This window comes from Penicillium griseofulvum (genome assembly GCF_001561935.1).
Source record: "Penicillium griseofulvum strain PG3 chromosome Unknown contig_86, whole genome shotgun sequence".
In the NCBI taxonomy this organism is placed as follows: domain Eukaryota; kingdom Fungi; phylum Ascomycota; class Eurotiomycetes; order Eurotiales; family Aspergillaceae; genus Penicillium; species Penicillium griseofulvum.
In genome coordinates, this window is record NW_024467473.1 from 1,256,445 (window position 1) to 1,276,166 (window position 19,722).

General features: G+C 48.8%; 7 protein-coding genes across 7 annotated transcripts; 5 read left to right on the forward strand and 2 right to left on the reverse strand.

Annotated features, from left to right (window-relative positions):
• Positions 1-905: 905 nt before the first annotated feature.
• PGRI_038120 (uncharacterized protein) lies at positions 906-1,202 on the forward strand (the record flags this gene model as incomplete). Its single annotated transcript, XM_040791525.1, has 1 exon — positions 906-1,202. One exon carries the CDS (start codon positions 906-908, stop codon positions 1,200-1,202), a length of 297 nt encoding a protein of 98 aa, XP_040645602.1.
• An 820-nt stretch (positions 1,203-2,022) lies between these two features.
• On the forward strand, positions 2,023-4,115 carry PGRI_038130 (lysophospholipase family protein; the record flags this gene model as incomplete). Its single annotated transcript, XM_040791526.1, has 4 exons — positions 2,023-2,065; positions 2,192-2,276; positions 2,328-2,864; positions 2,918-4,115. 4 exons carry the CDS (start codon positions 2,023-2,025, stop codon positions 4,113-4,115), a joined length of 1,863 nt encoding a protein of 620 aa, XP_040645603.1.
• Positions 4,116-4,980: 865 nt separating this feature from the next.
• PGRI_038140 (uncharacterized protein) lies at positions 4,981-9,807 on the forward strand (the record flags this gene model as incomplete). Its single annotated transcript, XM_040791527.1, has 2 exons — positions 4,981-9,188; positions 9,246-9,807. 2 exons carry the CDS (start codon positions 4,981-4,983, stop codon positions 9,805-9,807), a joined length of 4,770 nt encoding a protein of 1,589 aa, XP_040645604.1.
• A 308-nt stretch (positions 9,808-10,115) lies between these two features.
• Positions 10,116-11,750, reverse strand: PGRI_038150 (3-deoxy-7-phosphoheptulonate synthase class II; the record flags this gene model as incomplete). The annotated part of the gene is made up of 6 exons (XM_040791528.1): positions 10,116-11,151; positions 11,200-11,251; positions 11,306-11,398; positions 11,450-11,513; positions 11,567-11,676; positions 11,729-11,750. The coding sequence occupies 6 exons, from the start codon at positions 11,748-11,750 to the stop codon at positions 10,116-10,118; spliced, it is 1,377 nt and encodes a 458-aa protein (XP_040645605.1).
• Positions 11,751-13,270: 1,520 nt separating this feature from the next.
• Positions 13,271-13,894, forward strand: PGRI_038160 (uncharacterized protein; the record flags this gene model as incomplete). The annotated part of the gene is made up of 1 exon (XM_040791529.1): positions 13,271-13,894. One exon carries the CDS (start codon positions 13,271-13,273, stop codon positions 13,892-13,894), a length of 624 nt encoding a protein of 207 aa, XP_040645606.1.
• Positions 13,895-16,131: 2,237 nt separating this feature from the next.
• PGRI_038170 (putative MFS multidrug transporter) lies at positions 16,132-18,091 on the forward strand (the record flags this gene model as incomplete). Its single annotated transcript, XM_040791530.1, has 2 exons — positions 16,132-16,835; positions 17,299-18,091. The coding sequence occupies 2 exons, from the start codon at positions 16,132-16,134 to the stop codon at positions 18,089-18,091; spliced, it is 1,497 nt and encodes a 498-aa protein (XP_040645607.1).
• A 148-nt stretch (positions 18,092-18,239) lies between these two features.
• Positions 18,240-18,725, reverse strand: PGRI_038180 (huntingtin-interacting protein K; the record flags this gene model as incomplete). The annotated part of the gene is made up of 2 exons (XM_040791531.1): positions 18,240-18,359; positions 18,420-18,725. The coding sequence occupies 2 exons, from the start codon at positions 18,723-18,725 to the stop codon at positions 18,240-18,242; spliced, it is 426 nt and encodes a 141-aa protein (XP_040645608.1).
• Between the last annotated feature and the right edge of the window lie 997 nt (positions 18,726-19,722).

Genomic DNA, 19,722 nt, shown 5'->3' on the forward strand with positions numbered 1-19,722 from the left:
TTGCATCTATGGCAAGCCTTGATTTACTATTTTTTGTTCATTGATTAACCTGACATTGAGATATATCGCCTTGGTCATGGCTAGTGTTGTCTTGCTGTGAGGGCATCAAAGTGAGGGGAGATACATGGGTGCTATTAAAGCCATTGATTTTCTATAGGTAATTGAAGCGAGACAGGAGGTGGCCCCTTTGAGTCAGTCTCCAACATGTGAATCTCTGCCTCGCCTGTTTACTTCTGTCTCCTCTTCCGCTCGCGTCTTTACCATTGTTTTTTTTTTTTTCTCTTACCCATTATCTTCCCCATCACCTTTCCCATCATCTTTTTCTTCCATATCTTGCACTGGTCCCTATTCCATCAAAGACGGCAGCTGAGGCCAACGGCCAGGAATTGGACACTCTCGCTGTCCATGATGTCGAGCCAGCCAACCCCAGTTGCCAAGGTGAGCCAGTTTCCAATAAGAATTCCAGAGAAGCATTATCTCCGGGTCATTCAACCTTGATGCTGGTGATGAGGATCCAACCGCTGATGAACTTCATGCCCTAGCGCCTTGCGTCGGGTCTCAGCTCCGATTCCCGGATGACCTTAGATAGTGTTCCTTCGAAACGATGTTGTGAAAAATTTTGATCCCTTTGCGCTGCTCGTATCCGTCCCGATCTACGACACATTCCTGTGTTCCGGGCTGCGCAAAATGGGCATTAAATTCACCGCTATCAGGAAGATTACCCTTTCTGGCTGGCGTCGCTCTCTATGTGCTGGGCTGCCGTCATCCAGTACTACATCTACAATACTTCGCCCTGCGGATTACCAAGCCAACAACTGCTACACTGAGGATGGCAGCGTCAACCCGACTAGACAGGTTCCTACGTTCTGATTGCTTTGTCGGAGATCTTTGCCATAATTACCTCAATGGAGTATGTCTACTCCAAGGGGCCTCGCAATATGCGTTCCCTCATTCAAGCTGTCAGTATTTTCACCAACACAATCTCTGCTACTATCTCTGAGACATTGGTACCGCTTTACCAGGATCCTTCGCTCTTGACCTTTGTCGGTGGAACCATTCTCATTCTCCAGTTCTGGGGCCAAGATAGAGATGAGGATATGTTAAACAACTTGCCCGAAGGTGATGTGCAGGCTAGCGACCACCGGAAGGGCCAGGCACAGGCACAGTTGGAGATTGCCGAGGTTAGCCCCGGTCGTGGCTGAGATGGAGGTTGGCTTGGTTCTCCATGTCCGTGTTGGGTGATGTCTTCAAGCCCAACAGCTTGAAGATATCACCCAACACTTTTATCGAATAATTCAATGGAACAGTTCGATTAGTTCTTCTCCATCCAATCGTATATTATACATCCATTAGACCCTAATGCCTAAGTTATACGCTACAAGCGCTTTGAATACAACACTGTACCTGAAACTGTAGAATGTAATTGGATTGTGCATAATTTTGATTTAATCCAATGAGAGTCTCGATGAATCTTTTATGCCATATCCACCTCGGACCCTAAGTTATCCCCGTGTTATCATGGATCCTTCGACCGTTGGAGTAATTTGAAATCCACTTTTAGGCATTTCTGAAATGAAACTCCAATAATGATTACTGAAATGCAGATGCCTAGTAATAAGTTTATAATCCATGGATGTAAGTAAGCACAGTGATATCACATGACGACCCTCGGATCAGCCCCGTTGCAGCCCTTTGCAGCCCTACGGGTTATCTGCTATCTAGGAGGAGCTGAAGTCTGCGCCTCAAAGAGCAAATAAGATTTTTTTTACATATGCGTAGTGGGTAAATCGGAGACTCCGGCATATTCTACATCACTCTACTCCACTCGGCAGCAATGATTCGTGATTCCCGTATGAACATACCTACGGTACGAAGTGAACTACTCGGGTGCCTTGGCTGACCTTCCGGCGGGCCCGACACATAAGTATTCCCCCCTGGGTGCATAAGTATCTCCCCCTAGGGTATGAGAAATCATTCCTTTCTCTTCACTTAGCGATCTGTCGCAATTGTGGTTTGATCGCCATGAAGACTTTTGCGCTGATCTCGATTGCTCTGGGCTTGCCCGGTAAGTGATTCTCGCCTTAATTTTTCTTTTTTTACTTTTCATGGGGTTACCATTCTTGGCTTAATCGGACCTGTACACGCGCGAAACAATACGTATTGTTCCACACTAATCACCATCTTCCCGCAGGCGCAATCGCTGTTCCTGGTGGGCTTAATTCCGATGATATCACATTCGCGGGCGTGCAACGAGCTCTCCCCAATGCGCCCGACGGGTACGTGCCGACATCCGTCAGCTGCCCAGCAAACCGACCGACAATTCGCAGCGCAGAGAAGCTGTCCTCGAACGAGACATCATGGCTAAAGGTTCGCCGCGGCAAGACCCTGGCGGCGATGAAGGATTTCTTCGGTCATGTGAAAGTCGGTGATTATGACGTTGCTGGCTACCTCGATAAACACTCCGGGAACTCGTCAAACCTCCCAAATATCGGTATTGCCGTTTCGGGCGGTGGATGGCGTGCGCTGATGAACGGTGCCGGTGCGGTCAAGGCTTTCGATAGTCGGACGTACAATTCGTCGGCCACTGGGCATTTGGGTGGTCTACTGCAGTCTGCGACCTATATCTCTGGTCTGAGTGGAGGCAGTTGGTTGCTGGGTTCAATTTACATCAATAACTTTACTACCATCGATCAGCTGCAGACGCACAAGGATGGTTCCATCTGGCAGTTTGGAAACTCGATCCTCGAGGGTCCTGATACCGGTGGTATCCAGCTTTTGGATTCTGCCAATTACTACAAGGAACTTGTTGACGCTACTGAGGCGAAGAAGAAGGCTGGCTTTGAGACTTCTCTCACTGATATTTGGTATGTTATCCCTGTTTACGGGGATACATGTACGTGTTTATTAACTTGAGCAGGGGCCGCGCACTCTCCTATCAAATGTTCAACTCTACCAACGGTGGAGTCAGCTATACCTGGTCTTCCATTGCCGACACCCCTGCGTTCCAGGATGGAGACTACCCCATGCCGTTTGTTGTTGCAGATGGTCGTAACCCCAACGAGCTGGTCGTTGGCGGCAACGCGACCGTCTATGAGTTCAACCCCTGGGAGTTCGGCACCTTTGATCCTACGATCTTTGGTTTCGCTCCTCTCAAGTACCTGGGCTCTAAATTCGAGGGCGGCTTGCTTCCGAAAAATGAGAGCTGCATCAGTGGTTTCGACAATGCTGGTTTCGTGATCGGAACCTCCTCCACCCTCTTCAACCAGTTCCTTCTCCGGATTAACACCACTTCGCTCCCCAGCTTCATAAAGGATGTGTTCACCGACATCTTGCACGGGTTGGACAAGGATCAAAACGACATCGCTGCTTACGACCCCAACCCCTTCTATAAATACAACGAGCACTCCTCGCCGTATGCTGCGCAAAAAATGTTGGACGTCGTTGATGGCGGAGAGGATGGACAGAACGTCCCTCTGCATCCTCTTATCCAGCCTGAGCGCCATGTCGATGTCATTTTCGCCGTCGACTCCTCGGCCGATACCGACTATTTCTGGCCAAACGGTACATCCCTCGTTGCAACCTACGCGCGCAGTCTGAACAGCAGCGGTATTGGCAACGGCACCGCCTTCCCTGCGGTTCCAGACCAGAACACCTTCGTCAACCTGGGCCTCAACACCCGCCCCTCTTTCTTTGGCTGTGATAGTGCCAACCAGACCGGACCGACACCTCTCATCGTGTACATCCCCAATGCCCCTTACTCCTTCCATTCCAATATCTCAACCTTCCAATTGAGCACCGACAACACTGAGCGTGACAACATCATTCTCAATGGCTACGAGGTTGCCACTATGGGCAACAGCACCCTTGACAAGGACTGGTCAACCTGTGTTGGCTGTGCGATCCTCAGCCGCTCGTTCGAGCGCACGGGTACCAAACTCCCGGATATTTGCAACCAGTGCTTCAATCGGTACTGCTGGAACGGCACTGTGAACTCCACCACGCCTACATCTTATAATCCAGCCTATTATCTGTCTGAGAGTATGGCCTCGGTTAATTTGCCTACTCTGCTGTCCACAGTTGTCGCAGCCGGCCTGGCCATGTTCGTCCTGGTGTAACAGGTCGTTATGAATTCTTCTTCTCTCTGCCATCTTGCAGCTATTCACATTCTAAACATGGTTTTTGCCGTTTGATACACTTTCTTTAACTATGGGCGATGTGCCATCGTGACATCCTCGTGTTGTTTTCTTCTTGATATTTTCCTAAATTTTTTCGGATCTCATGAGATCCAATTCGGTAGTAATGCACATATTTTCCCATTTAAGAAACATCTTTGCACATATTACAGCATTATCCCTCCCTACTCTTCGATCGTAAATAAACCGTTGGAAAACTACGTCCCTCGAATAAACATGCCCTGCTCCTCTGGAACTTAAAATTTGTGCTATGTTGGATGGAGATAAGGGCAAAGTATCTAAAGCTAGTCCAGATCATTGATTAATTCATCGTATATGCTAAAGAAACAACATTGAGTTATAGAGGGTTTGAAAAACCAGCAAGAATTAGACGATGTAGTAGAAATATATATTGAATGGCGTACATATTATGGCCCAGGTTTCGACTTTGATTTGTCTATAGCATCTACGAATAAATCAAGGTTAGTCTTACTACTTTCTCATAACTTTCATATTTCATCTGTCCTTAAATCTGATGTAGCATCCTTGTTGATATGTTTTCCGAATGAGGCGTAGATCATATCACGTGCTCATGTTGCTATGGGAAACGCCACAACAAGCAACCTCGGATCGACCGCCACCTCCACAGTGGGTTATTTGCTTTGCCTTGCTTCCCTTTTTCATGCACCTAATCCGACTAACCTAAGACCTTACGAGATCGGGCCGATATCATATTTGACCGCCCAAACCCGCCATGAGCGCGTGCCAATACTAACAGCGACCATCAACAACATCAGGCAATATCAACATGGCGCGTGCTGCAGTAATCCCACAATCTCCTACAAAACGGGTACGAAGTTCGACCAAGTCGACAGCTGCTGCCGATGCAAAGAAGAAAGCCCCTCGCAAAGCAACACCAGCACCACGGACTGCGGCCCCGGCTGTCGAAGTTGAGTCCGATGATGAGCTAGGATGTATCACAAGTAAACCTGCGAAACCCAGTGGACGTCCTGCTGGCCGCCCAGCTACCAAACCAAAAGTGACTACAACTGCGACTGCACGAGGAATGAAGGCTACCGAGACTCTCGCCGACAAGTCAAAACCCCAAAATAACGCCGGCGAAGATGGACCAGAACAACAAATCGAGGCACCAAAGAAGCGTGTTGGAAGACCGAGAAAAAACCCGTTCCCCGCAGAAGCGGTAGCGACCAAGCCCGAGGCAACACCTAAAACCAGAGGACGACCAAGGGCGGGAACAACAGCGAAGGCCCCTCAGATTCGTGAAACAGCGGCGACGAGCAGGCGCACACGAGCGGTAGTTGATACAGCGAATGAAACGAAACCGAACCAAATTAGGATTGCGACCAACTCGACAACCATGCGCTCAAACCTTCTGCGTGGGCCCGCAAAGAAGAAGACGGTGAAATTCCAGGATGTCTCAGATTCCGAAGCTGAGGAATTTGAGCCGGAGGTTCCTGCTGTCGGTCGTCGTCGAGTAGCAACAAAGGGCGCGGGGGTTGGCAAGACCGGCCTCGGAGCGGCCGCGGTTCGTAAGCCTGTGACAACCGGTACTCGCGGAAGGAAGCCAGCTGCAGCAAAGAAGGATGCGACTCAGCCATTGTCTCCCAAGAAGGCCAAGCAGGTGGCCAAATCTCTATCGACATACGTAAGCTCGGATGGAGAAGACGACGAATTGAACACCATTAAAGACGACATCAATGATCCACTCAGACTTGTTGTTCACTCGCCTGTTAAGCATGGGCTGGAGAATACTGGACTGAGCTCTCCTGTACGGAGGATCAACTTTACACCCAAGAAGGCGTCCAGCTTTGTGGACGAGAATGGCGAACCGAAACTACCAACACCAAAACACGGATCAGACGGCATCGGTCTTAACTCCCCAGTCAGGAAAATCAACTTTGCACCGAATCGCAGCCAGAATACAATCGCAGATAATGGGCACCTCGCTCTTCCACCCGGCAACGCAGTTGAATTTAGTGATTCTATGTTCATGTCTAGTCCAGCGAGACGACCAGCGCCATCCTCCCCCTTCCAGTTCTCCATGAGAGAGACCCCGAATCGTGGGGGTTCCCTCTTCCGGGACAGTGTGAATCCGATTTCCGCGCCTGATTTCACACCTGGACGAACATCTCCATTGAAAATGTCACCTAAGAAGGGCTTTTTGGGTGCTTCTTTCTTACAATCCCCGTCAAAGGCTTCTACATCAGCACCCCCTGCTCGAAACCCCTTGTTTCAAAGTCCCGCAAAGAGAATAGCCTCTCCATTCAAAAACTCGATATTCTCCGCTCGTGCATCTGTGGACACCTGCAAACCCGCGGAAAATGATGGAACCCCTTCCAAGGTAGTTGAACTCACAAAATCCAACACCCCCAAATCCTCACCAAGGGGAGGCCAATCCGACGATATGGCTTTTGAGAGGGAATCTGAAATGGTCGAGGATGTGGCTCGAGACATCTTTGGGATTGAGCTATCTTCTGATAGAAAGGCGTCATCGGCTTCTCCTATCCAGAAAGATATTGCCTCGGAAGTAGCTCAAGACCCACTAGATGATGGAAACACCGACTCCCTGCCCGCAGATATGGAGCTCGAGGGAGAATCAGACCCGGAAGAAGACGAAACTGAACATGATGAAGATAAGGCCCAGGCCGAGTACGAAGAGCCTGAAACGATTTGCTTCGACACAATGGAAGAGGCTATGGCAACGGAGGACTATTATGACCAAGAGCCGGAGGAAGACTCAGGCCCCGGAACTACCGAGCAGCTTGAAGACCAGGCGCAATTTGACCGCGAAGAAGCTGATACGATTTGCTTCGACGCCATGGAGGAGGCCAATATGGCAGCGCATGATATCCATGACCAACAAATTCAGGAAGAATCAGACCTAGAAGAGGGTCAAGATCACCAAGACGAGAGTGAATTCGAGTACGAGGAGCTTGATACAATTTGCTTTGACGCTATGGAAGACGCCCAATTGACAGAACATGATCTGCAACAACGTCAAGTGCAGGAGGACTCAGACATGGAAGAGGGCGAAGAACTCCACGATGACAATGAATCTGACTACGAGGAGCTTGAAACTATCTGCTTCGACGCCATGGAAGATGCACACGCAGAAAATGACCTGCATGATGACAATGGTCGAATGGCAGACTTGGCCATGGAGGACACCGATTATCCCGAAGAAGAGCTCGCGGAGCTGGAGAGGGAAGTCGAGGAGGAAGAGGAAGAACATCAGACTTTCGATACCGGCTTCCAGCCCCAAGAATCGACCCCAGAACCCTCGCAACCTACGGAGATGGAAGAACTAGACATCGAAGAGCAGCCGAATGAAGTTCCTATGCCCTCCAGGTCACCATTGGACTTAATCAATGGTGATGAAACCCGGCCAACTGCTGACATGGAATATCCCTTGGAAAGTGAACATGAATGGCAAGAGGAAGAAGAAGCCATTCACCATACCGAGGAAGAGGAACAAGTGATGGGCGAGGAGAGCGAGGTGGAAGACGCCGAACCTATTATGGCTGCGTCTGAGTTTGTTACAACCTCGCCAAAGCCTGCTTTGTCACATGAGAGCAACCATCCTGAGGATGCTGCAACACCGCTTCAACAGACTCAATCGTTTACCTCACGACACCCGAGCCCTACAGCCAGTGAATCTACTCCCTTGCCCTTGAATCGCCCAGACAACTCAGAGAATGATCATGGCTCCACCCTCGATGCTAAGAATGCCAATAATGTGAACATTGACTCGCCCCTGCATGAAGAAAATAGCTGGACTCCAAACACCCAGGTTGACAGCCCTGCGTTAATGGCACCAAGTCTCTTCAATACACCAAGCGTTGCAGATCAGCGACAATCCCCTGCCGAGGTTACCTTGGGTTTTACCCCATTGGCACAAAAGTTTGGCCGTTGGGAACAAAATACCCCTTCCCAAGCTAGATCACTCCGACCACGTCGCCGTGGAGTCTTTTCGTTAGTAGGCCCCTTGGACCGCACAACCACGGAAACTCCGACAAATCCTGATACTGTGTCGTATCCTACTTTGCCAAAGAGCCCTTTGGCACAAACCCCCTCTTTGTTTGCCGAATTGCCACTTCAGCCTCAAAGCGATGTTACTTGTATGAGCCCTGAGAATGAACAAACTCCACGGCCATCTTCCATCTATGAAGACCAAATAATCGACCCTCCAAGGACAACCACGGATATCTTCGAGGATCTTGACTTGGAAATCAGTGAACCGGAGCATACTTCTGCCGCCGGGGTCTCACAAAATCACGGCCAAGAGTTCGATCTACTCGAGGACAAAGAGAACTGTGGTCCTTTGAATTTCCCGTCAACGCCCATGAAGGCTCAAGTTCAACCCGACGAGTTACGCACTATTCATACAGTGTCCAAAGTGCCTTTGAAAGCTGAAGGCGACGTATCACCTCTCAAGCTGTCCCGCAAGAGAGGTCTATCCCTCTCGAGCACATCCCCCACTCGATCTTCCCCGCGTGTCCGCAAGCAAACCTTTATGGCACTCAATGACAATGCACCGATTCTGTCTCCCTCGCGGAAATCTTCACGAGTGAGCAGAAGCCCGACACAGAAACGCCGTTCTATTGTTGGTAGACGCAGCAGTGTAAAGGTACCAGTGATGGATGCACCCAGTACTCCTACCGCAACCGCCAGTCCTTCCAAGAAGCCGCGTCATAGCATCGGCACTGAACAAAAGGCTCTGCATGGGGCAGTCGTGCATGTGGATGTTCATACCACCGAGGGCGAGGATGCCTCTGGTATATTTGTGGAACTTTTGCAGCAAATGGGCGCCCGCTGTGTGAAGTCCTGGTCCTGGAACCCTCGTACCAGTCTCTCGCCAGTTGATGATCCAGAGCCCAAGGACTTGAGAGTTGGAATTACCCATGTTGTGTACAAGGATGGTGGCCTGCGGACTCTGGAGAAAGTCAAGAAGGCAGCGGGTCTTGTCAAGTGTGTTGGAGTCGGCTGGGTCCTCGAGTAAGTTTGTCTTTTGTGTACCTTTCTTTGCTCGGCTTTTCTGACTGTTATCTCAAGTTGTGAACGTGAAAACCAATGGCTCGATGAAACCCCGTACGCGGTTGATAGCTCTATCATCCCACGCGGAGGTGCCAAGCGCCGCAAGAGTATGGAGCCTCGTGCATTAAGCAATGTGAATGGAACACTCGTCCGCATTTCCGAATCTCCCGCGCCATCTCCCGGCGGACGTCGCAGTGGTGTCAACCCGGGTGCCGTTGAGGGTTTCCGCAAAATCACACCCCCAACCCACCAGAAAATGCCCTCCACGCCCCCACAACAATCTTCTGCTGATAGCTACCAATTCCCTGCCACTCCGGGATACAACTTTGCCAACCTTGATGCCATTGGCATGTCACCCGCTACACCAGGATTCCTTGGAAACCGCTCTAAACTAGTCCAGCAATCTTGCCCACCAAAGCAGAGCAACCGAGGTCTGTTCCCGAGTGCTAAGCCTTCCAGTCTCCTGCTGGATGAGGGACAAGATGAGGAATCTAGGAGACAGCGCCGCTTCCGCATGGAGGCTGCCAGGCGCAAGAGCCTTGTTTACAAACCTGCTGTCGGTAGCCCTCTTGTTCGTTGATTTTATTCATTGCATGTCCACCTTTCGTGGACTCATACCCAGTCACTGTAAATATGGGGACTCTCTTTCCCTTTGGCGTTTTTCTATTTTGCCCCGCGGCGGCGACGGATAGGTTTGGCTGTTTTGGTGCGAGGTTGAAGGTCATTACTTTTTGTTCAAATCTCAGTTAAATCAATTCAATCCCAGATGATTTAAATCCCACTTATGCCCGTAGTAAGTTTGCAAAACATGACTTTTGATTTAGAAATTTGATGATAAAACCCGGAATAATTTCGCTGCCCAGTTTACCAAAATGATGATGTATGATATCACTCCTGAGACTCCTCGCGATAGAATCCAGCAACCAAGAAAGCGAGTTCCAAAGCCTGCTTCTCATTCAAGCGTGGATCACAGAATGTCGTATAGCGCTCTCCAAGTCCATCCGCCGTCAGCCCAGCAGCACCACCCACACACTCAGTGACAGCCTCTCCAGTAAGTTCAAGATGCATACCGCCAAGGAATGAGCCCGCAGCGCGATGAATTTCCAACGCCTGCTTCAACTCGGACAAAATATCCGTGAAGTGGCGAGTCTTCACACCCAATGATGTGCTCTGCGTATTGCCGTGCATGGGATCACACTGCCAGACGGGGATATGTCCCGACGCCTGCACAGCGGCAATATGGCCCGGAAGGAACTCCGCGATTTTGGATGCGCCGTACCGTGAAATTAGAGTCACCTTACCGATCTCACGATGCGGGTTGACGACATCCAGCAGTTGCACCAGCTCATCTGCCGCCATGCTAGGTCCGATCTTGATTCCGATGGGGTTAGCGATGCCGCGGAAGAACTCGACATGTGCACCGCCGAGTTGGCGTGTCCGATCGCCGATCCAGATGAAGTGGCCGGATGTTGCATAGTAGCCTGTTTCGTGGGTTGTGGTACTTCCTGGGTACGCTGGGTGGCGAAGGAGTCGGGTTAGACTCTGTTCGTATTCCAGGGAGAGGCCTTCGTGACTTGTGAAGATGTCGGCTGTCTCGACGCCGCGGTCTTTGTCGATTCCTACTGTGTGCATAAAGCGTAGGGCGTCCTTTACCGCGCCTACGGTTTTGGCGTATTGCTCTTTGATCGAGGGCGTAATTACATGGCCCAGGCCCCAGTCTAGGGGGGAGTGCAGGTCTGCCAGGCCTGAGGAGAGGGAGGCTCGGAGGTAATTCAGAGTTGCTGCGGAGTGGAAGTAGGCTGAAACTAGACGGGATGGGTCTGGCTGGCGGGATTTGAGGTCTGCTGGGAAACCATTGATGTTGTCACCGCGGAATGAGGGCATTTCTACTCCTTTGATGACCTCTGTTGGACTTGAGCGTGGCCTAATTTGTTGTTAATTTTGTGATTATGAATTGATATGAGGGACTTACTTGGCAAACTGGCCTGCAATGCGAGCAATACGAATGACGGGCTTATTGGCTCCTATTGGTTGGGTTAGTTGGTATTTTATTAGCTTTTTGTGGGGGTTTCACATACCCCAGATGAGAACCAGACTCATTTGCAATAAGAGCTTCACCTTGGCTTCGATCATCTCTTGCGTGCAGTAGTCGAAAAGCTCCGCACAGTCACCTAGACAAAATGGTTAGCTATATTTTGCGGATATTTTCCTGTGCAACTGACCACCCTGTAGAACGAATGCTTTGCCCAAAGCGACATTTCGTAGGTTTTTCTTGAGATTGTTGATCTGCGGACTAGGTCAATATAATAGCTAATATGTAGTCTAAAGACAAGACATACTTCTTGTGTGGTCACAAGTGGAGGAAGCTTTTGTAATTTCTGCAGTGACTCTTTCAACCCATCAAGATCTTCGTAGATGACATCTTGCTTGATGGGCTTTTGTGTCCAAGCTAGACATAGTTAGTGGTAGACCAAAAAGGTTTTATAGATTTTAGTTCTTACAACTAGGGCTCCATTCGGCCATGGTGCGGGCAATTGATCCCGAAGGTGGGGGGAAGATATGAGTTAAATGTCTTTTGAACAGTAACCAACAGTTGCAACCAAAAAATGGGTAAGCAGAATAGTGAGTATCGACAAAGGGCTGAGCGCAAAGATATTTAAGGGCACTAAACAAAAGAAAACATTGTGGTGGACGTGATACGCCACTTATCTCCCGAGGCCATGACTCGGATGACTCACTTTAGTGCCTGATATATCAGGCAAAATGTTTCATCCCACATTCCTCAATCTGACTGCAGCTTCCATACAGCCATTTTCAAAACCAGACAGTGTTCATTGACTGGAAAGCAGAGGGATTGTATTGCTCTCTCAGTAACCTCGTAACCCGTGGCCTTCATTCCTGCATTCCTAAGGCCACAGAGCAACAATGATCTCCAATCGAATCTAAACATGAAAGGTTGTGAATTTGGGAAACGGACTGTTTCATGATGTGTATGAATGCCTAATCTAGAGATTAGTCTATATGATGCATCGAGGAATGAAGTTTGCCTCATCGCAAACAGCAGCGCGAATTTCTCACAGCTGACTCAATAACCATGCGAGATAGGGCTGGCTGAGGGTAGCGTCTCATAGCATCTCATAGGTGGTATCTTCTGAATGTCTTGATATGTCTGATAGTTTCACAGATCTATTCATTTGATGAACCCCGAACCTTAAAAATGGTCTGCTGAGCTAGGCCCTTTTTATTCAGCTCAGCACCACAAACATTCTGTACACATGTGGGATGGTGTGATATATCATATCTGCAGCATGTAAGTAAGATTACCGATTTTAAAAACAGAGTTGCCCATGGCTGCAACGAGGCTAGTGTAACAACACAAAACAATGAAATGTTTTTCAAGATCTTGATTTTGGGTGAAATATAAAACCGCCTTGGTGTCTTATTGGCTATAAGATCGGCAGTAAGATGGCCCCTGGGAATTGATAAATGTAACGACAAAACTGTTATATGGAGTATTTAATAAACTAATAATATTTGGAGGCATAGAACTTGTCATATTTGTACTCCGTATACTTACCCTGCAGAGTAATGTATTCCTACCCCAGGCTTGGCATAAAAAGCTCTTCAGCTAAATTCGGCAACGGACCACGGAATCAATGAATAGGGGCAAAAAGGATCACAATGGAGTCATGCGGGAATTAATTGCCGTGGCGTTTTAATTCTAATAATATAAGTCTAGACAACTTCCAGGTTTTCTTATCGAGAACGGCCTTAACGTAGAGGGAATTTGGTCTAATCGAGCCGACCAAAAGGGACGTGCTGACTGTGATTGGTCAGGTCTCGGGGACTAGCCATATCTAACGACTCGGCTTTTACTTGTTTTGGAACTAGTGTGGCCCTAACAAGAGTGTACTCCATAAAATGTGGGACTCTCCAAGGCAGAAGAGCCCCAAAAGGCTGGATTTTTCGCCTAGCTCTGAGAGTATTTAAGCCTCTGTTCTTCTTTCTAATCCATGTCTGTACACTCCCACATTCTCTTTATCATGCAGTATACGACCCTTGCCACTCTTTTCCTCGCCGCCACGGCCCTGGCCGCCCCTGCGGATACTGCTGCAACTCCAAGCATCGAGACTGCCGACAGCAATTTCGACATCGAGGATGTGCCCAGCTCCATTCTCGCTGTTCTAGCAACAGCCATCCCGGACTCATGGTACAGCGACATCATGGACCCGGCCTCGCTCTCCGCGATGGCGAGCGCCGCTGAAGCTGGCACCTACCCAGCTTGGTACAACGCATTGCCTAACAGCGTTAAGTCCTGGGCCACAGAATTTGGTGGCGACCTCGATGGTGATGCCTCGGCAACTGCTGATAGCAGCGCCACTCCGACTGAGCCTGCTGGTAGCAGCGCCATCGAGACTGGTTCCAGCGCCGTGGTCGTTGGCGCTAGCACCACTGCCAGCCGGACCTCCTCCAACGCTGCTGAGACCACTCCAGCTTCCTCTACCTCGGCTTCTACCTCTGGCTCCGGTTCTGACTCCAGCTCCAGCTCTGCATCATCTTCTCCCTCTTCTACACACTCTACTGGTGGCGCTCCTGCTCCTACCGGGGGTGTTGCCATGGGTGTTGCTGGTGCAGCTGGTATTTTGGCTCTGGCTCTTGCCCTGTAGAGTATTGCTGAATAGTTATTTGCCTGCTCGCAAGTTTATAATGAACTACATAACCCCCTGTGCAAAAGAAATCTGTGTTCATAACAACCTTTCATAATACATGTACCTACTTAATTTCACCATAGATACAGGATCGGATAAAAATATAGCCTACATACTCTCTAACTGTTGCATAATGTAAACGGCCATGTTATTTGTCTATTGTCCAAAAATTACGCATCTAATACGACTCTCACCTCCAAGGGCCACCGAGATCCTGAAAACATAAGCAAGATGTGGTCAGTTGCTCCTGTTGGTCGTTCGGTTCGGCGGGATGTGCATAATATTTGATGTCAGCTTGTTCACAGTCAACACAGAGGGTCATACGGTCTAAAGAATCAAACCATCTGGCCACCAAATCAGATTGCAACCACTTGAGATACAAACCCGCAACGTCATAACAAGGGTCTGGTAAGCCGCTCATTTCCTCAAGCTTCCATGATAGAATGTTCAAAATCAATCCCGATACATAGCAGTGAAACTTGACAAACCAAACCATTAGTCCGGCACCCGATCTTTGATAGAGTTCAGCAACCCGAGAAGACGATTGTACACTGTCCTGTCACTCATCGGATGATTCAAGAGTCTCCATTCCAACATATGCAGCTTGAACTCTAGCTCAAGACAGTCCCGGATGAAACCAGTGACGAAGTAAGTAATAGCTTTGTCTCGTACAGTCTGACAGCCGGGAGAATGCTCAAACATGGCCTGTCCCGTGCTTCGAATATTGTCCACCTCAATCGGAAGTCGGCCTAGCTTGTAAATGGTCGTTTGGTGATACTCGGGAGATTGATTGTACCATCGTAGCCTGTCAAGTACCTCTATGATGCGGGTTTGGAAGTCGCGCCACGCGTTGTGATAGGCTTGTTCCCAAATCGACACGGCGTCACGAATGGGGTTCCTCTGGCAGGAGGCATTGTGAGGGGCCATGCTCATGGTAAACGGGAGGCGAGGGATGTGACTGTACGTAACCTAAGGCTATGCTCCAAAATCTACTAAGTGAGCAGAGGCCAAGGATATAACCAATCAGCTGATTGATGTACCAGACAAGAGATGAATGGAGACGGTACCTCGAGGTGATGGTGGTTTGGATGAAGCTTTTTAAACCTTTGTAATTGGCACAGAGCTGATAAAATAAGTAAAGAGGTAACAATGGGGGTTATGAATGTGATTGTGCGTATTATTATTATCTCATATTGGGAAAGGGCAGGGATACAACAATGACTTTATCGTCCGAAGCAGCACCGATATGATCCAAGGTCAAATTAATAAAGACTTACAAAGGCATTGTTGAAATTATTTGTCCCTATAGCTATTCATCCCAACCAGAACAAGTTGGAAGTATCTCGATGAAGGATTTACACTAATAAGCAAGTTAAGGTGTACTTGTTATTCTGTTCAAGTTATGCGCAAGCGATCGGCGCGTGGGAAACATACGTCGTAGATTCTCTTCTCTAGGATACTGTTGGCGATATCCACTAGATAGGCCACTAAGGCTATCTCTGGCGAACGTTCGTACAAAGCGTCGCCCGGAGGGTCATATTCTAGGTGCTCCACGCTGATCACTACGTATATGTTCTAGGATACTCATAGTTATACCCGGACCTGGAAAAGGTAGGACCGCGACCTTCCTTGGTTATGAGGGAAGCTGACTCAAACGTCGATGCATCAATTCCTTTTTCTGCCTTTGTTGTGTCTGTTTTCGGGTTCATTAGTTTTAGCTCTCATCAAACGTACCTTCATTCTGCTTTCTCTACCGGATTTGGATGAAACAAGGGCAGCCCTCGCATACGTGACCATGTCCTGTATAATTTCAAAAGGTCTTTTCGGTGGTCTTCTTAGATATCCTTTGGTTAGATCATAAATAATATCTTTCCACCTTGCTCAGCTTCATTAGCTGGACAGAGGAAGAAGGCTAAAAAACATGCAAAATGTGCAGAGAACTATGTATAACCAGGGACTTTATTGTTTTTTTGGCCTTGCGGTTAACTCGGCAACATCTCCATCGTATCGACCCCACGCAAATGTGGAGTGAAATGGTGTCATAGCTCATTTTCCCACTCCAATTTTCCCCTCTCTAACAAGAGTCACTGGTATCCGGATATAAATCTGTGCCAAGCTAAAGTCGTACGGCCGTGTCGTACATTCCGGTATAAACCCCAGCCGAAGTCGCGTGGCTTCCCGAGCCGGTGCCGTTGATGGGGTCTTCCCCGCAAACTCGGAACTCTGGCCAAGACCGCCAGCAACAAGATGTTAATTTTGGCTCCCAAGACCCTTCTGACTTGATCAGTCATACGGAATTGTCAAGTACTGAAAGCGACACGGATTTCGAGAGCGATGACACCGCGATCTTCGAAAGCAGCTCCCAGCGGACGAGGATATTGGAGTCCGCACCGCTAATAACCACTCACCGACGATTGACCTCCGCCGACCAAGGCGATGACGATCATGACGGCGTGCTCGGGCCCGTCGAGGTCGAGGAGAAACCAGTGACTTGGAGCTCGCTACCGAAAAAGGGCCAGTTAGCAATCTTGACCTTAGCGCGACTTTCAGAGCCCTTGACGCAGACTTCTCTGCAGGCATACATGTTTTATCAACTCAAATCGTTTGATCCATCTTTACCAGACTCGAAGATTTCCGTGCAGGCGGGTATCCTCCAGGGTAGCTTTACAGCCGCGCAATTTATCACCGCTGTCTGGTGGGGCCGTCTTGCTGATGCTGAATGGATGGGACGGAAGAGAGTGCTGTTGATCGGATTGATGGGCACTTGTCTGTCTTGTGTAGGCTTTGGATTCTCTCGATCTTTTGCGACTGCCATGGTGTTTCGCACACTGGGCGGGATCCTGAACAGCAATGTGGGAGTGATGCGAACGCTCATTGCAGAGATTATTTCTGAGAAGAAGTAAGTTGATATGCTCACACATTGTGTCGACTTGCCTTAGGCTAACCGCTTAGATATCAATCCCGAGCGTTTTTGCTCCTACCGATGTGCTTCAATGTCGGTGTAATCATAGGTCCAATCCTGGGAGGATCCTTGGCCGACCCCATCAATAGCTTTCCGCAAATATTCGGTCCGGGGTCTACCCTTGGAGGCAAAGAAGGTGTCTGGTGGATGAAGCATTGGCCCTATGCATTGCCAAACCTATTGAGCGCAGTCTTCATATTTGCATCATTTCTCGCAGTATTTCTCGGGCTCGATGAGGTGAGGTCATCCCCGTCCGAACTCATGTCGTTACTAACAACGAGCCGGCTTAGACCCATGAAATTGCACGATATCGAAGGGACTGGGGTCGTAAACTGGGGAAGCGGCTCACAAGAGCTTGGAACCGACGAACCCGGCACTATCGTCCACTAACACGCTCCAGAGATAATGAATCCATTTACACAGACGATAGCGTCGGAACTTGGTCTACGCCATCAAGTCCCGCCCGCTCTCGCGCGCCTCCACGGCCACATAAAAAAATAGGGTTCCGCCAGATATGGACACGCAACGTTGTGTTGACTTTGGTGACTCAGTTCCTGCTCGCCTTCCATACAAGTGCCTTCAACTCCATGGCGTTTGTGTTCTTGCCCGCACCGCGTGCCCCAGAGAACTCCCGGCAAGGGTTTTTCCACTTCGGGGGTGGTCTTGGGCTTCCATCATCCCGAGTTGGGCTTGCTACAGCTATTATTGGTTTCATCGGTCTGCCACTCCAGATCTTCGTTTATCCACGGGTACAGACAAAGCTCGGCACGCTCACATCGTTTCGAACTTTCCTTCCATTTTCGCCTATTGCATACGTGCTGATGCCGTTCCTTGTGATTCTTCCACGCGTACCATGGATCGTTTGGCCTTCTTTCACGTTTGTGGTAACCTTGCAGGTTATCTCAAGGACATTCATCCTGCCCGCTTCTATTATCTTGGTAAACAACTGTGTCACGGATTCGTCTATCCTAGGTACAGTCCATGGAGTGTCGCAGAGTGTCTCCAGTGGAGCTCGGACCTTGGGCCCATTTTTAGGTGGCTGGGGGCTCGGATTGGGTCTTGAGAATAACATGGTTGGGGCTGTGTGGTGGGCATTGGCGGTTGAGTCTTTGCTTGGTTGGCTTATGCTGTGGAGGATTTCTGAGGGCAAGGGAATCGAACAAAAGAAAGATGCGCCAGAGGATGAGGAATAATCTTTTTATCTTGAACAAGTCGCTGCCTACAATCCTTAAACGTGAGCAGAGTCTTGATATAGAGGAATGAAGGACATGAAGTTATGTTCATATCTGGTTCATCGGGAAATCAATTAACTAAATCATGAAAAACAAAGCAGAAAATAGTTCAGGTAGCCAAGCCTGAATAAACGGGGTTAATGAATGCCTTCATCGCCTGGATGACATCCCCATCATGAGCCTTGAGCAACTCCGTGGCCTTGATCTTATTTAAATCCAGCTGGTCAACCTAGCGTTACGTTAATAAAGCCGCACAAATACAACAAAATCATAAATATGGCAGACATACCAGCAGTGCCACATCAGCTGGAGCAACCTTAACGATCTGCTTTTTCACAACCGCATCAGTCTTAGGTCCCTCAGCTGCCTTGTTGCCCGAATCTTGTCCAGCAGCTATCTCAAGGCGACTCATGGCCCTTCCCAGGGCCTCCTGGCTTGCAGTAAGCGGTGCTCCAATGGAGGGTCCCTCTGTTGCAATCTCATTTGTGTTGAGCGAAGAGAGAGCAGCAGCGGCTTTGCGGTCTTCGGCGTTTGAGGGGATGGGCGTTTCGATGCTGTTTGGGTCAGCAGCTGCAGAGGGAATTGAATCAGACATATTTTCTTTGTTCGAAGGGCGTTGAGAGTTGATATTGGTCTTGACTTGAGCTGTCAACAGGTGTTTTGGACAACACGACGTCACTGATAAGCTCTGGGTTCAGATAAGTGCTGACATAATTGTTCGTTTGGGCGCTGCCCAGGTGACTAGGTGGGTAGGTTGGGAACACAAGTTGGGAGTTCCCGATTTATTTCAAGATTATGATCTTCACATGGTCAACTTAGAAGATCCTATGTTTCTAATTTGCCTATGGGTACGGAGTACTCTGTACTCCGTATAGCTACCTATCCTTTTCGGGCTGGCTCCACAGCTTGTAATCTCCACTTTGAGGCTCCGCTTTTGAATACTACGAACTATCAGAAAAAGTGATCAATACCGCTCCTATAACCTTGGTATAATGTACATAATTGTCTGAATTGGTAGCTGTCTCAATTCCCCCTAATTAGTCTGTGCTAGATGATTGATGACCTGTGTGAGTATGTAGCCGCTTGGGCTGGCCACGGGATAGGGACTAAGCGTAATTCACCTCTGACTCAAGTTCCTACCAACACGATACTAGCAGGCAGCTGAGGTAGTTAGCAAACTAATCAGGCAAACTGCTAGAAGCACGGTAAGACTTAGAGGGACTGGTTAACGTGAGGGGGTGAGCAATCAGTGAGTAGATTACCCTGTGATCACAAGAAGTGGTATGGTACCCTTAACACTGCATTGATATTATCAGATTTCTGCTCATACCTAGGTACCTAGTCCCCACAATCCGAAAAAAAGAGATTTACCCCGGATCTACAGGTCAACCATGGTTTGCGCTGATCCTGATGTGGTTGAAATGAATCTGGTGAATTTCACATTTACAAGTTATTATACCAAAGGAAGCACCGATAGTCTAGAGGTAGGACATTGCTTTCCCACCTAAAATGGAAATAATTTCCATTGTGTCAAGCAACAGCCCGGGTTCGAACCCCGGTCGGTGCATTTATTTCTTTTTTGTTTTCATGAA